Raw genomic sequence first — 16,711 nt, forward strand, 5'->3', positions numbered from 1 at the left:
CTTCCCTCCTTCCTTCACCACCCTGACCATGTCTTGCACTTGCTCAGTACTTAAACATTATCTGTTCAGGGAAGCCTTCTCTGACACTCCCCACACCCCAAATGCCTATGTCCTTCTCCACTGTTTTATTCTTCTCCATTGTTCTTTCAGCCACCTAACATACTATACATCCTATTTACATGATTTGTTTACAGTCTGTCTTTTCTACTAGAAAGTGAGTTATATGAGGGCAGAGATTTTTTTTTTTATGTTTACTGATATATTACCTTTAGTATCTAAAACAGTATCTGGCACAGAGAAGATAATCAGTATTCATCGAATAGACTATTCTTTTCTCTTAAGGATTGAAAAGTAGGGACTTCAGTGAGTTTGGGCAGTAGATAAGGAGATAAAAAGTAGATTTTGGAAGACAGATCTAGCATTATCTCATAATAACTACAATGGTTAGCATGTGTTATGTACCAGTTACATGCAAGTGCTTTAGATTTATTCCTTCATTTAAGTTTGTATTTATCACAATTTCAGGTCTCAGTTTTGAAGTTTAGTTCTTGATGCCATGATGAAACATTCTACTTATTTCTCACAGGATTTGATATTATTAGTCAGCATATTTGAGTTGGTCTTTATTTATTAACATGTAAAACTTGAAGTGATATTTCTTGAAAATCAAGATGCAAGTCAACCAACAGAAACTGATGAAAGGGTTTATGTGCAATACATCTAGATTCTTTCTATGGTCTGACCCTGTCTTGAGTCTGTGTTCCCTTTTCTGATCACATATAGCTACACAGAGAATATTTAGCCCAGGGATCAAAATAAACCACAGTCTCTATATTTCATGTCTCCTTGTATAAATTGCAATATTCTGAGTTTAGAAATGAATATATTTACATTGAATGTAGAATATATTGAGTATTCCTCCAATATAATGAAATCATCCTGAGGGTTGGCTGCTTGAGATTATGATGCATTCAGTTCTCTTCCTCAGGATCATTGGTAACTTTCCTTGATTTTCTCTTTCCTACCCTTTCATTTTGCAGAAAACATACCCTGGCTCACCTCATCAGCTTTCATTGTGCATTAAAACCCTTCTCCTCAGAAATGCTTGGCATGGCTGCTTTTTTAGTACCACTGAATGTTGAAGAAAGATAAGGTAGGAGCCCCAACATGAAGCTGTGATTTTGATCTCTATAGAGCAAAGTCAGGAAGTATATAGGTATATGGTGTGCCTCAGTTCAATCTGAAAAAAAGGTTAGTATTCTTCCAAAAATTATGAATCCCATAGACAGGCTTATTTTTTTTACATTTTGGAAAGTACACCTTTTGATTTGCAACAAGTATAACAAGAAAGGTAGAGAATGGGGCCATGGGAGGTTTTCTAAGGGTATAATAGAAGTCTAAATAACATATGGAGACTTCTACCTTCCTGGAGCATGAATGTCAATGAAATCCTGGACAGAAGAATGATGTGGGGAAACTGGACAATTGTCAGTGAGTTTGTCCTTGTGAGTTTTTCAACCTTATCCTCTGAGCTACAAGCTCTACTATTTCTCCTTTTTTTGACTGTTTACCTGGTTACTCTAATGGGCAATATTCTCATCATCCTGGTCACTACAGCTGACTCTGCTCTACAAAACCCTATGTACTTCTTCCTCAGGAACTTGTCCTTCCTGGAGATAGGCTTCAACTTGGTCATTGTGCCCAAGATGCTGGGGACTCTGATCATCCAAGACACAACCATATCCTTCTTTGGCTGTGCCTCTCAGATGTATTTCTTTTTCTTCTTTGGGGCTGCTGAGTGTTGCCTCCTGGCCACAATGGCATATGACCGCTATGTGGCCATCTGTGACCCTTTGCGCTACCCAATCATTATGAACCGCAAGGCCTGTGCCCAGCTAGCAGCTGCCTCTTGGTTCTCAGGGTTTCCAGTGGCCACCGTGCAAACCACATGGATTTTCAGCTTCCCTTTTTGTGGCCCCAACATAGTGAACCACTTCTTTTGTGACAGCCCCCCTGTCATTGCACTGGTCTGTGCTGATACCTCTCTGTTTGAACTGGAGGCTCTGACGGCCACTGTCTTATTCATCCTCTTTCCTTTCTTGCTGATCCTGGGATCCTATGTCCGCATTCTTTCCACTATCTTCAGGATGCCCTCAGCTGAGGGGAAACGCAAGGCCTTCTCCACCTGTTCCTCCCACCTTCTGGTTGTGTCCCTCTTCTACAGCACTGCCATCCTCACATACTTCCGACCCCGGTCCAGCACCTCTCCTGAGAGCAAGAAGTTGTTGTCGCTCTCCTACACAGTAGTGACTCCCATGTTGAACCCCATCATCTACAGCTTAAGGAACAGTGAAGTGAAGTCTGCACTGAGGCGAGTCATCCGCAGGACCCTGGGCCCTCAGAAACTATGATTGACTGACATGGAAACTGAAGGGGTGGAAGGCAAGGACAAAGGAGAGAGAAAATAATTCCTCAAATGGGTTCTGGTCTCTCTTCAGTCTAGGAGCGATGCTCTATCCACTAGAATTTTGGACTCTACTAGGATCCATTTCTCAATGAAAGATCATGATTCTTTGGATTCTGTGGGATTGTGGTACCAATGCATCTGAGGATGCCGCCAGTTTACACAGATTAGGAGCCTATCCGGAGGTTGATAACATCGCTACAATTTGCCATTCGTTACTTGTTTTAACTTTTGTTGAACTTCTTCACCCATATCTTTTTATAATCTTCAGCTTTACATTTTTCTATTTGTCTAAAAACTCTACCTGCAACTTTCAAGGATCTTTTTTGCTTATAAGGTAAATTTATGATAGTGATGATAATAAATAATAGAGTTTTGTTTCATTCCTTCACTCACTTTTTTCAGCAAACTTTGAGTTTGAACTCAAAATTTCAATGCATTTTTACTCATCAGTCAGCATGTGTCAGACTCTGTTTAGTCTCTGAACACAGATTGCTGAATAAAATAGACAAATTTCTTATCTTGTGGAATTTATGTTCTAGTGGGAAAGCGAAATAATAAAGCAATACTTAAAAAATTCTACTGGCTTAGAAAGTACCCATGTTCAGAGGAATAGCAAATTAGGACTTCTTCCTCTACTACAATAATTGGTCTGTACAGTATCTGGAGAAAGACTACTCCACATGGACACTGCCTCAATCTCAAATTATTCACCTTGGATATGAGAATTGTTTGACAAAAAGTGTGTAAAGGAATCCCAAGTTGAGTATAAATGGACATAATTCTAGGAAACTTCTGAGAATAACCCAAAGATTCTTTGTTTACTAAATTTTGTATGTAATCTTGTGATTGGGTGAAATCAACTGTCCTTTTTAAGCTTGCATATCACTCAACCAGTATAGCAGCCTGTCTTTATGGTTTTTTCCAGTGAACATAGTCCAACTCTGGATTCCAGGAAAATAGCAGACTTGGGATGCGTGCACCACGGCTTTGTGTTAATTAGTGAAATTAACAGAGTAAAATAGTATTCAGTGCATAGACATATCCTCTCCACAAACTCTGTAAATAACTAACTCTGTGTGCTGTGGGGGTAACAGGTATCAAGGGCTCTCATGTAGCAAGAGATCTAGAAAGGCAGCGCATTCTAAATTATTACTACAAGAATTTGCAAGTGAAAATATAGATCATGGGGTTCTGTTTGGATAATAGCATTCACACGGCTAAGTAGATTGACACCACTATACATTTATAATCTCCAGTTTTAGCCAAGCTTTAATTGCTCCTTTACATTTATTTTATTTGTCCTTGTATGGTAGGCAGAACAATGGTCCCCCGAAGATGTCCATGTCCTAATCCCTAGGACCTATAAATATGTTACCTCACATAGGAAAAAGGACTTTGTATACAGAATTAAAATAAGTATCTTCAGATGGGGGGGGGTGATCCTGGATTTTTTTTAATACAGTAACAGGAAATCAGAAGATAGGTAGAGAATGAACTTGAAATATTTATTCTTGTGGTTTTCTCACTTCCATACATCTAAGCCCACAGCTCCTGTCTGGTGGCTTTCAGACAGCTACCCTTTCCAAGTTCTAATTGTCCTTCAGGCCCAGGGTTGGTACCAGCTTCTTTCTTACTCTTCCTAGCCCTGGGATGTCACTATCTCTTGTTAGCTTCCAAAACCCTGTCTTTACATTTATCTTATAGATAAAATATTCATGTCCCTTATTAGGGGTGTGAGCAGAGTGTGAGAAGGACAGCAGAACTCATATATTCTGCTTCATTGTACCCATGCTCTTCACTACCCACTTCAAATACACATACAGACTCATGTGCAGGCACATATATACTTAGCACCTAGCTCATAGTAAGTGATTAAGTAATGCTTGTTAATTTATTGATTATTTGATGATGCAGAGAGATTCAAAAGATAAAAAAGATGGAGTAGGATCTGGGATAGATTGCTGGTAACATAAAACATGATTTTAAAAAAGACAGATTTTACAGGTTTCAGAGTTTATAAAATGTGAATGTTTCTTGCAGGGTTTCCTAACTCTTAGATGCCAAAAAAAAACAAAAAAAAAAAAAAACAAAAAAAAAAAAAACACAACAACAAGAATGGGGCAGACCCTCATTGTATTGCTCCATGAATTATTGTCCTTCCTCTTCTATAAAGGAAGTGCTAGATGAAGGATGGAGGGTGGGCCCACAACAAGCCCCCAGGATCTTACAATATTCCAGTTTTGCTAAGGGAACTACTCAGCAAGTCTTATAAGTAGGGAGCCAAGAGGGTCTCACTGTCAGTGGAAGATTTCAAGCCTGCATGAGAAATTCCTTGTGGCTACTTTTCTCAGAGCTCCCTTCACGTCCTTGTTTCTCAAGCTATAGATGAGGGGATTAAGCATAGGTGTCACCACTCCATAAAACACAGACACCAGTTTTTCCTGTTCTTTGGAAGACTTTGGAGTCATGTAAGTGACAATTGCTGACCCATAAAAAAGGATGACCACCATGAGGTGGGAGCCACAGGTAGAGAATGCCTTGAGCCTCCCCACAGCTGACTTCATCCTGACCACAGTCACTATGATGTGACTATAGGATACCAGAATTAGGGAAACAGGTATGAGGAGAATCACAACACCCATGAGGAAAATGACCATCTCTGAAGTATGAGTGTCTGTGGATGCCAGGATCAACAGTGCAGGGGCCTCACAAAAGAAATGAGCAATACTATTGCTGCCTTGGTAGGGTAAACTTAGTGTAAAAGTGGTATCTACCACAGACACCAGAATGCCGCTGGTCCATGATCCTGCAGCCAGCTGGACACACACCCTCCAAGTCATGATGCTAGGGTAATGCAAAGGGTTGCAGATGGCCACGTACCGATCATAGGACATCACTGCCAGAAAGGCACACTGGGTGCACCCAAAAATGAGGAAGAATAGAAGCTGAGTTGCACAACGTGTGAATGAAATGACCTTCTTCTGGGATAGCAGGTGGGCTAGGGCCTGGGGAACGATGTTGGTAGAAAAACAGAAGTCAGCCAGAGATAAGTTGCAGAGGAAAAAATACATGGGTGTGTGAAGACGGGAGTCAACCTGAACAAGGTACGTGAGAAGTAGATTTGCAAGCACAGTGATGAGGTAGACACCCAGGAATAAAATGAATAGCAACTTCTGGGTGTGTGGGTCATCAGAAAGTCCCAGAAGGAGGAATTCTGTCACCTGTGTCTGATTTGTTTCTCTCATAGTTTGTCTCTTTTTTCAGTAAGAAGTCTTTTTTCAGCATGTAGTTTTATAACTATTATAAAACTATATAGTTCAGATTTGGAGGGCTACAGAATTGCCCTCAATCACTACCAGCCATTCCAAGCATCCTCTTTATATAGATAATCACGCTGTTTTAGTTGGAACATTTTCAGTGTTGCAAAACTTAATGCTTCTAAGATGGTGCATTCATTTTTAGTGTCATCTGCAAATGTAGAGTAGATCAAAATAATCATCTTCTTTATTCTGAATATCAAAATTCTAATAATAAAAAAAGATTCAATTAATATATAAAGTGACGGCATTTAATTTCACTTCATTATCAACTAAAGCCCTTGAGTCTTATGTGGCTATTGACACACCTCTCCCGTCTTATGATGGTATAGATTGTTGTTGTTTTTTTTAATTCTTTGGGTGTACAACTTTTCCTATTGTCTCTTCCCTGACAAGACAGTCACTAAGGTATAAGAAATCAAAAAGAGCCAAAGTGCCTTGCAGAAATGACATTTTTCTTGGAGAAAATAACCTGTTTTTGAAACACTCAGGAAACCAAGGAGTAACTGAGTGGTGTGCCACAAGCTCTTTGGCAATCCCATCCCAAGCTTTGGCTGGAACTCCCAAATATCGATCTTAAACATCAGTAAACTTCCAAAATAGCAGACAAACCATCACAACTTTCCATTTGAAGCCACCAGGTTGGCTAGTTTTCTGTGTTCAGACTAAATAGCACTAATCCACCTTCTCTCATTGCCTTGCATTATCTGTGTATTCCTCTGAGAGATTAAAAAGCCCTTTGAAAACTATCTTTTTCATTTTTGTGCCCTTTTTAAGACATAGCATAGGGATTTATTTGATCAGTTATTATTAATTAAAGTACATAAAAATAATCTGATCATATGGTTTGGTAGAGTTGTTTAAAAAGCCTACCAGATTCTCATGTCATTAAGATGACAACATAGAGTGTTCCTGACTTTGTTCCCCTCACAATAAGAACAACCAACAACTATTCAAGAATAAGACACCACTGAGAGAAACCTAGAACACAGTGGTGAGGCTGAAGCAACCCTTGCACCACAGAGACCAAGAAAGATGGCATTAGAAAGGTAAGAGAAGCAGCTTCCTGTTGACTGCATTGTCCTTCCCCCAGGCCAGCACAGCACCATGTGAAGAGGTCTCACCTGAGCCTCCTATTCCTCTAGTAGGAAAAGAAAACCCAGAGGAGACTGTCTGCACCACCCCAACATTGTGGGTTGCTTTATAAGGGAGACCCTACTCTGATCTCACACCACAGGGACTACAGAGGAATCGGGGCTCAACTATTGGGAATCTGATTGTGATAGAGAAGGAAGGAGGGACTCACAACAATCAGCACACAGATCTTGGCAGATCAAATTCATACCTACACTGCCCAAAGACTAATCCCAACCAGCAGTTTTGCTCATCTGTAGAACCACATAAGGGGAACACTCTGACCAGAGAACAGGGTGGGGTGCAGATCTGCTTGTTTCAGATTCTCAAAGGAGTTTTGATGGCCCTAGAGCCTAGTTTGTTCATGCCCAGAAAGGGAGCTAAATCACAACCTTACCTGCTGTGAAGAGAGACCTCTGGCTCCACCTGACCAGAAGGGCTGATGACAACTCCTGAAAGTGGCACAGTCCAGCAGCACTCAAGCTGAGAAGTGGGTGGGCACAACTGATTGCATCCAGAGCAAAGACAATACCAGTGGAACATTCTTGTGCTACATATAGGCAGCGGCATTAATTCATAGCTTGGACTGAAGGTAAATTCCAGCCCTTCCCAACTAAAGAGACTGCCTGAGAAATTAAGAGTAGCCTGAGTGGGCCATTCCCCTCCCACCCAGGCTGGAGAGCTAGAAAATAGCCCACCCACTGTCAAGAGTCTCTTCTGGCACCATCTCACTGAAAGGGCTGGTGACAACTCCTAGAAGCAGTCCAGTCCTGGGGCACTCAAGCTAAGAGGCAGGTGGGCAGAACTGGGAGTTTGTAGAGCAGACGCTGGTGGCTCTGTTCCATCCGGAAACTTAGGGTATGTAAAGACAACAAACAAAAGACTTAATCATCTTTAGAGCTGCTCTCTCACTGTGCTCAGGCAAGAAATCTAATTTGTGGCCCCATTTATCACTGAATATAGCTTTCAGCTTGTCCAACCAAAGAAGCTAACCAGAGCACGCTGAAAGCTGCATAGCCCATACAACAGCCCTACATGCAGTGGCACTTGAGCAGAGAGCACAGCTGTGTCTTCTTTCATCTGCAGAGCAAAACTGATGACCTCACTTGACCAGGGAATTCAGTGCACACTCTGGATTGATTGGGGTCCTTAAACAATGAGTTGTACAGTGGGTTCTGTCCTGCTGCCCTGCCAGTGCAGGGAAGTTATTTCATATACTATTACTAAATATAATACCCAGACCTGATCATCTAGTAAGCCTGACCAGAGAATCCAGGCAACCACAGAGCCCATCCTACACCCTCACTTGGGTAGGGAACTGAGAAAGCAGTCATACCCAACTATTCTCAGACAGTGGAACATTTCCCATTATGTTAATAGAATGAAAGAAAAGAATCATATGATCATCTCAATATATACAGAAAAAAGCATTTGACAAAATTCAACATCCATTTGTGATAAAAACCTTTTTTTATTTCTTAGATCACCATTTTATTATGAAAGGATATAACTCAGGAACAGCCATATGGAAGAGACACTGTTATAAAAATTCTTAACATGTTATGCATGGAAGGAACATATCTCGATATAATAAAGGCCATGTATGACCAAGTTCACAGTTAACATCATACTCAGATGATCATACTCAGGTGAAAGATTGAAAACTTTTCTTCTAGGAACAAAACAAAGGTGCCCACTCCTATTCAACATAGTACTAGAAATCCTAGCCAGAGAAGTCAGGCAAAATAAATAAAAGGTATCACAACTGGAAAGGAAGAAGTAAAACTGTCTATATTTGCAGATGATATGATTTTACATATACAAAATCCTAAAGATTCAATTAAAAATAAAGTTAGATCTAATCAGTGAATTTAGGTAAAGTTGCAGGATACAAAATTAATATACAAGATCAGTAGCATTTCTGTACACAATTAACAAATTTTCCAGAAAACAAATAAATCAATCCCACTTACAATAGCATCAGGAACAATAAGATACTTAGGAATAAATTGAACTAAGTAGGTGAAAATTCTCTATTATTAAAACTACAAGACATTGATGAAAGACATCAAAAACACAAATAAATGGAAAGCTATCCCATGTTCATGATTGGAAGCATTAATACTATTAAAACGTCAATACTACAAAAAGCTATCTATAGATTCAATCCTTATGGAGAGTCCCAATGGCATTTTTTACAAGAGTATATAAAACACTCCTAAAATTTATATGGAACCACAAAAGACCCAAAATAGCCAAAGTAATCCTGAGAAAGAAGAACAAAGCAAGAGGCATCACACTTCCTGATTTCAAGCTAAAAAGCTATATGATAAAGCTATAGTCATCAAAAGCTATAGCCATCAATTCCAGTATGGTACTGGCATAAATACAGACAAATAAACCAGTGGGACAGAATTGAGAACCCAGAATTAAACCCAAATGTATATGGACAACTAATATTTGACAAGGGAATAAAGAATGCTCATTGAAGGAAAGACAACGTTTTCAGTAAATGGCAGTGAGATAATTGATATTCATATGTAATAGACTCATATCTTATACCACTCATAAAAATTAACTCCAAATGGATCAGACTTAAATGTAAGTCCTGAAATCATGAAACCCCTAGAAGAAAACATAAGAATAAAGCTCTTTGACATAGGTCTTGGTAATGAATTTTTGGATATGACACCTAAAGCATAATCAACAAAAAAAGAATGAACAAGTGGGACTACATCTAACTAAAAAGCTTCTGCACAGCAAAAGAAACCACCAACAAAGTGAAAACCAACCTATGAAATGGGAACAAATATTTGCAAACTGTATATCTGACAAGGGGTTAATATACAGAACATATAAAGAACTCATACAACCATTAGTCATTAGGTAAATGCAAATTAAAACCACAGGGACACATATCACCACATGTCTGTTAAAAAGACCATCAAAAACAGACAAGAGATAAATGCTGGCATGGATGTGGAGAAAAGGGTACCCTTATCCACTGTTGGTAAGATTGTAAATTGGTACAGCCACTGTGGAAAACAGTATAAAGGACCCTCAAAAAATAAAATAGAACTACCATATGATCCAGCAATTCCACTTCTGGGAATATATCTAAAGGAAATAAAAACACTAACTTGAAAAGATATCTGCACCCCCATGTTCATAGTAGCATTATTTACAATAGCCAAGACATGGGGATGCCTGAGTGGCTCAGTCTGTTAAGTGTCCGACTCAGTCTCAGCTCAGGTCTTGATCTCAGGGTCATGAGTTCAAGCCCCTGACTGGGCCCAGTCTTGGGCTCTGTGCTGGGCATGGAGCCTACTTGAAAACAAACAAACAAAACAAACAAAAAAACAAAAACAATAGCCAAGACATGGAAACAACCTAAGTGTCCAGTAATGTATAAATGGCTAAAGAAGTTGTGATATATATACAATGGAATATTATTCAGTCATAAAAAACAAGGAAATGATACCATATGCAACAACATGGATGGACCTTGATTATGCTGACATTAAAGTACATTAAAGTACAGTTATTAAAATCATTTTAGAAAGCAAATATACAATAACACATGTGCTTCCCTATTAACACATTAAAATTCAAAATGTTGTGACAGGTCTAATAACCACCTTAATTTCAAAATAATGAACTTAAAGGATATTTTGAGGTATCTTTAACAACTACAATGTGATATAAAAATACCTCTAATTTCTGTTGGTGATAAAGTCATAGATATTGCTAACGATAGTTTGGCTTAATTACCAACATTCAAACAAGAAAGAAAATTTGAATTTCTGTTAGAGTAAAATAGAAATAAAGAAGTAGTATTCACATCTAAATTGAAGAACACTCTGAAGTTTAAGAACTCCTAGGCTAAAGAAATTCCCAGTTTTCTCAAAAAGATAGTATTACATTCTATGTAATTTGATAATGGAGTCTTAGGTATCTGGATAGGTCTGTGAGTCAGTGATGAAAGGTTCCAATTCATCACTGAAAGAATAAATGAATAAATAAATCCTTAATATAAACAATCACGTTTATGGTTCCCTTATCTGACCACAGGCCACCTTTTCAGCCACTTTTCTTGCCACATAAGTAGGACACACTGTGTTTTTATACCCCACTGATTTTTGTAGGGCATCATCCCCTTATACAAATGTGTGCCCACTACTAGAGTTAGCATCACTTTCCTTGAACATTCATCACACTTTGAATGTTCAGTCAGCTTATTTGTTGGCCAAATGTCATTAGCCAAACACATGTTTGATACTGGGGAAAAAAAACCAAACAAACCAAGCTCCTAAGGCCGAAGAATCTCAGATAGGAGGAATCAAACTATAGTCATGTTTTATCCTCAGTGACAATATGGTCTCAGGAACATCATAGATTCACAGAAAATAATAGTTTAATGAATGAATGTACTGGGCCAAGTGAGTCTGTATTATCTAACAATTACTTAAACCAAACTAATATAGAATTGTTTCTAAAGAAAAATGTAGTCCATTGCCAAAATAGCTGACATAAAAATACATTTTGAGGGGCACCTGGGTGACCCAGTCAGTTAAGCATCTTATTCTTGATTTCCGCTCAGGTCATGATTTCATGGTTTGTGAGTTCGAGCCCCATGTTGGGCTCTGCGCTGACAATGTGGACCCGCTTGGGCTTCTCTCTCCCTCCCTCTCTGCTTCTCAAAAGTGAGTAAATAAACTTAAAAAAAAAATACATTTTGAGACCACACACTATTTTAAGATACGTAACTTCAGAATTACCTCCATCTAGTGGAAGGTATTAACCTGATTAGTTCTTAGAGTCTCCCCCAGGTCCTTTGGACTTTGCTTCTCTCTCTACCACAGTTCACACACTTCCCAGGGAAGAAATTAATGCATGTCTCTAAATCTCAGGAAAAATTAAATGGTAAGCAAATATTCTCAGTTTTGATGAAAATAGCATAAAACTAAACATTTGTCAGAAAGTTTTAAGTGATGCCTATAATCAGGGTTGACTTAATGAAAGGGCAGCTACAGAATATTGCTGATTTCTATAGCTTCATCTGGCTTATACCTACATGTTTTTACAGATTACATTCAAGAAAAATATTATCCGGGAATACTTTCTGATCCACACATTTTTCCCATTCCCCACTCCCACTTACTCTGAACACATATAGGTATAGGCATACACAACTAAACACATTCACAAACTAAATATATGTGTACCTTCACCATCATATATTTACTTCCATCATAGCTAATAACGTTACATTGCAATTACTTTCTTTCTCTGTGATGGTAGGATATTCAAGGGCAGGGACCACATCTGACTCATCTTTATTTACAGAAAATAGGATAAATGCTGGTACAGAGTAAGTGTACAATACATGTCTTTTGAGCTAATTTGACCTGAGCCAAAATACCAGGAGACAGAGAGGTCAGTGTGAGTCAGAGATGAGTGTGACTTGTGATCTGTCAGATAGGAGCTTTCACTGATCCTGGCACCATAGTAGAAGCCTACACCCCTGACCTCTCTTGATTTGTTTTTAAAAGCATATTATGCTCTAATGCAAATGTGGAGGAGAAAATGTTCCCCCAGGTGACTGTGAATCTGCCCCCAGGGTCAGGAAGCTTCTGAAAGAAAATCATGTTTATATTGTCAAACTTCCTCTCCTTTATTCTGCCTTTTCCCTAGATTTGACATCAACTTTTAAGTTCATTTCTCTAAAAGTGACATATATTATGAATCAAACAATATGGTAGGATCACAGAGCCATGTGTTGTCTAATCTGAAATTATTTTTAGGAAGAAGATTCTGAGGGAATCCATAGGAACCAAGAAAAAATACTAAGTTTCAGTTTTGTTTCCAAGATCTTTTGTGCTCAAAATCACTTATTCCCTACCCTCCATATCCATTTATAGTCTTCCAAGCCCAGCTCAACAGAGGCATAAGAATTCCCACTCAAAGGATCAATACTGACTCCACAGAAGTTCGGGTTATGTCTCCCCTGGATAAGGACCATGATTCTTCTTCACAGGGAATTTGACATTGTAGTTGTGGTTTGATAAGGTAGATCCACTGTGGGAAAAACCTTGGCTAGATTTATTACAGAAGACTTAGCCCTAAGAATCTGATTGGACAAAATTAGTTGAATTTTAAAAATCAAATTTATGAAGAGATTGAAACCAACCCACTCCCAAAATATACTAGGTTATTACTTTTTTCAACTTGCACCTTCTCTTTCCATCCCTTCAATAATCTTACCAACATTTTCTCATCAGGTGGAGGAAAAAAGATCAAATTAGCATGTCAAAGCCAGTAAAAACATCTCACTGTTGAGGGGGAAACTGCTGCAGGTGTGTTGGCTGCAGGAGGGGCAGAGTGGAGACTACAAGACAGTGGCAATCTTGTCATAAGTCATCTGAGTCAAAGAGCTTAGTAAAATCTCCAAGTCAAGATCAAGGACAAGGCAGAAAGGGAAATCCCCACATGGAAAATGTGTTCTGTCTACCAGGCATACTGTGCATAGTTCCATTTAAAGGACGTCAACAGAAGGATACTATGAGCAGTCTCTGGAGTGACTGAAGGGCTCGGGAGAATTCTGGATCATTACAGTGGATCTTGAGCTGTGTTTCCTCTCAGAGGTTCCCAAATGGTTATAAGGAGAACAGGAAATAACATGCAGTTAGCACTCACATCTCTGTTTATGGGCCCCATTACCAACCAATTCTTCTTACTTGTATTCTCTTTGGGGAAGTGTTTTATTGTTGCAATTAAATATTTGGTTTCTAGGCTGTAGGTTGCAACCCTGTTCTATTACATAATGTATGTATGATTTTGAGGAACTTCATTTGTAGAATGTGAATATGATGTGTCCCAGATAATAATGAATTCTTCAATGATTAACATTTTAACTGTTTTATTTTAATAACCTGATGCTAAATTTTAGACTTAATGTCCAGAATATATAAGGAACTCCCACAAATAAGAAAAGTCAGAAAACTCCAGTAGCTAATAAGCATATGAAAAGGCACGCAACATAATTAGCCACCAGAATATATAAATTAAAACCACAGTGAAATACCACTAAGCTTCATAAAAATGGATTAAAATGTTTGAGGATGTGGAGCAATTTACATTGTTGAAGGGATCATAAATTGGTACAATCAACTCAAAAAGTCCATTTGGAAATATCCTTGAAAACTATCCTTGAAAATATGTCTTCCTTCTATAATCCAGTAGTTTCACTCCTCTGTGGTATATATACCTTATAGGGTTGAGTATTTATATCCACCCCAAGTATGTACAAGGATTTTTATAACAGCCCTATTCATAATACTTAGAAGTGGAAATAGGGGCGCCTGGGTGGCTCAGTCGGTTGAGCGTCCGGCTTCGGCTCAGGTCATGATCTCGCGGTCCATGAGTTCGAGCCCCGCATTGGGCTCTGTGCTGACAGCTCAGAGCCTCGAGCCTGTTTCAGATTCTGTGTCTCCTTCTCTCTCTGACCCTCCCCCATTCATGCTCTGTCTCTCTCTGTCCCAAAAATAAATAAACTTTAAAAAAATTTAAAAAAAAAAAGAAGTGGAAATAATATATATTTCCACGTATAATAGAAAGGATAAATTGTGATACAGTCATGCACTGGGATACTATTGAATATTTTTTCAAAAATGAACTACTACTATATGCAACCACATAGACAGAAAGATGTTTAGTAAAAGAAGTCAGACACATAAGAAATATATTCTATAGGATTCCATCTCTTTGAAGCTCAAGAACAAGCAAAACTAATTTATATTTTTAGATCTCTAAATAACAGCTACCTTTAAGAGAGTATTGATTTAGAGTTGACTGGGAGCCTTTTGATGGCTGTGAGTGTTCTACATTCTGATCTATATAATAGTTACACAGATATACACATACATAAAATTTTCTTGAGTATACTGAAGATTGGTGCACATTTTGTATGTAAGTAATACCTCATTTAGAGAGAGGGGAAGAGAGAAGAGAAAAAATGAAATTAAGTATTTAATTCAAACTTCTGAGGACAGAGGTGTGAAATAGCAGGGCAAATCCAAAGGCACAAACAGGTAAATAATAAAAGAAGAAATCAATGAAATAGAAAACAAAATCTAAATATGAGAAGATTAATAAAATCCCTAATTTCTCTTTATAAAGATTACTAAGATAGCCAAAACTTTATCAAAAATTATTTTAAAGAGGAAAATAGTAAAACAGGGAATCCAAGGGGCCTCCCTCCAAAGTTATACAAGAAAATATGACAAATGCCATCAGAACAAACTTTATCTGGATTCTGGAAAACAGAAGTTTACAGCAACTGATTGAGTGCTTAACCAAGAAAAAGACAACTGAAACCATGTTTGTGTTGTTTAACTTACTCCCACCATGAAAGTGAAATGATGTGTCACAGAATGAGAGAAAACATTTGCAAATCATATATCTGAGGAGGGTCTAGTATCCAGAAAATATAAAGAACTCATGCAACTCAATAACAAGAAAGGTAAATAACCAATTTAAAAATGGACAGAGACTTGAAAGGTATATCTCCAAAGAAGATATACAAATAAATGGCTGACAAGAACATGAAAAGATGCTGCACATCACAAGGCATTTGAGAATTGCAAATTAAAACCACAGTTAGAAATAGAATCTCTTCCTTTTCTATTGGCAACATTGCAAAGCCACAAAAATAAAAGCCAGGTCACACTGGTGAAAAAAAATAGCGGTGGGGGGATAATAAGTGGAAAAGAATTGAGAGCTCATAGATAGACCTATGTGAAAATTTAATGTACAAAGCAAAGTTAATTCCAAAAATCATTAGGAAGAGGACAAATAGTTTAGTAAACAGTATTGGTAAATACTAGTTTACCACTAAATACTACATAGTATTAGTCAATACTAGTTTACTACCTAGAGAAAAATAAAACTGGATTTCTACCTAACATGACAGAACAATGTAGATTCTTAATGGATTAAATACGGGGGCACCTGGGTGGCTTAGCCAGTTAGGCATTTGACTCTTCTGCTCATGTCATGACCTCAAGGTCATGGGATTGAGCTCCTTGTTAAGGGCTCTGCGCAGGGTCTGGAACTTGCTTAGTGTTCTCTCTCCCTCTCCCTCTCCCTCTGACCCTTGACAACTCTCACATGCTTTCTCTCTCTCAAAGATAAATAAATAGATAGATAGATAGATAGATAGATAGATAATAAGTTATTATCTTCCCCTTTAAAAAATAAAAGAAAATAAATGGATTAAATATCTAAAAGTTAAAATAGAGCAATGACCTTGTAGAAGAAAATATAAAAGAACATCTTTATGACCTAGAGTGAGGAACCTCCAAAGCACAGACCATAATGAGAAATTTCATGAATTTGATTTCCTCAAAATCTGGGATTTGTCTTCAACGAAGAACATTATGAACAAAGTTAAAAGATGAGAAAATGGGTGAGATATTTGCATTATGTAAAACAAATAAGACATAAGAACTTAATATCAGGAATTTATAATAAATTCTAAAAATCAAGAAGAAAAGGAAGAAACCCCCAATGGAAAAAAATAGATATAAAAAGGGAATTCACAAAAATTAACTTCAAAGGGCTACAAGAATATAAACCAATATTCGACTTCATTAGTATTGAAAAGTATACAAATTAAAACAACAAAGGGGTATCTATTTACCCCTATTAGGCATGCAGAAATTAGAAAGTGTTGGGAAAAAGTAGAAGATAAAGGAATACTCATTTACATTTGGGAAATGTAGAGAGGTACAGC

General features: G+C 37.9%; 2 protein-coding genes across 2 annotated transcripts; one reads left to right on the forward strand and one right to left on the reverse strand.

Moving 5' to 3' along the window:
- The first annotated feature begins 1,440 nt into the window (after positions 1 to 1,440).
- Positions 1,441 to 2,766, forward strand: LOC101095768 (olfactory receptor 10A4). Its single transcript, XM_003992945.3, has one exon. The coding sequence runs from the start codon at positions 1,464 to 1,466 to the stop codon at positions 2,409 to 2,411; it is 948 nt and encodes a 315-aa protein (XP_003992994.1). The 5' UTR covers positions 1,441 to 1,463; the 3' UTR covers positions 2,412 to 2,766.
- Positions 2,767 to 4,600: 1,834 nt separating this feature from the next.
- On the reverse strand, positions 4,601 to 5,712 carry LOC101101503 (olfactory receptor 2D2). The gene has a single exon (XM_003992963.2). It carries the CDS (start codon positions 5,710 to 5,712, stop codon positions 4,765 to 4,767), a length of 948 nt encoding a protein of 315 aa, XP_003993012.2. The 3' UTR covers positions 4,601 to 4,764.
- Between the last annotated feature and the right edge of the window lie 10,999 nt (positions 5,713 to 16,711).

This window comes from Felis catus, chromosome D1 (assembly GCF_018350175.1).
Source record: "Felis catus isolate Fca126 chromosome D1, F.catus_Fca126_mat1.0, whole genome shotgun sequence".
NCBI lineage: Eukaryota > Metazoa > Chordata > Mammalia > Carnivora > Felidae > Felis > Felis catus.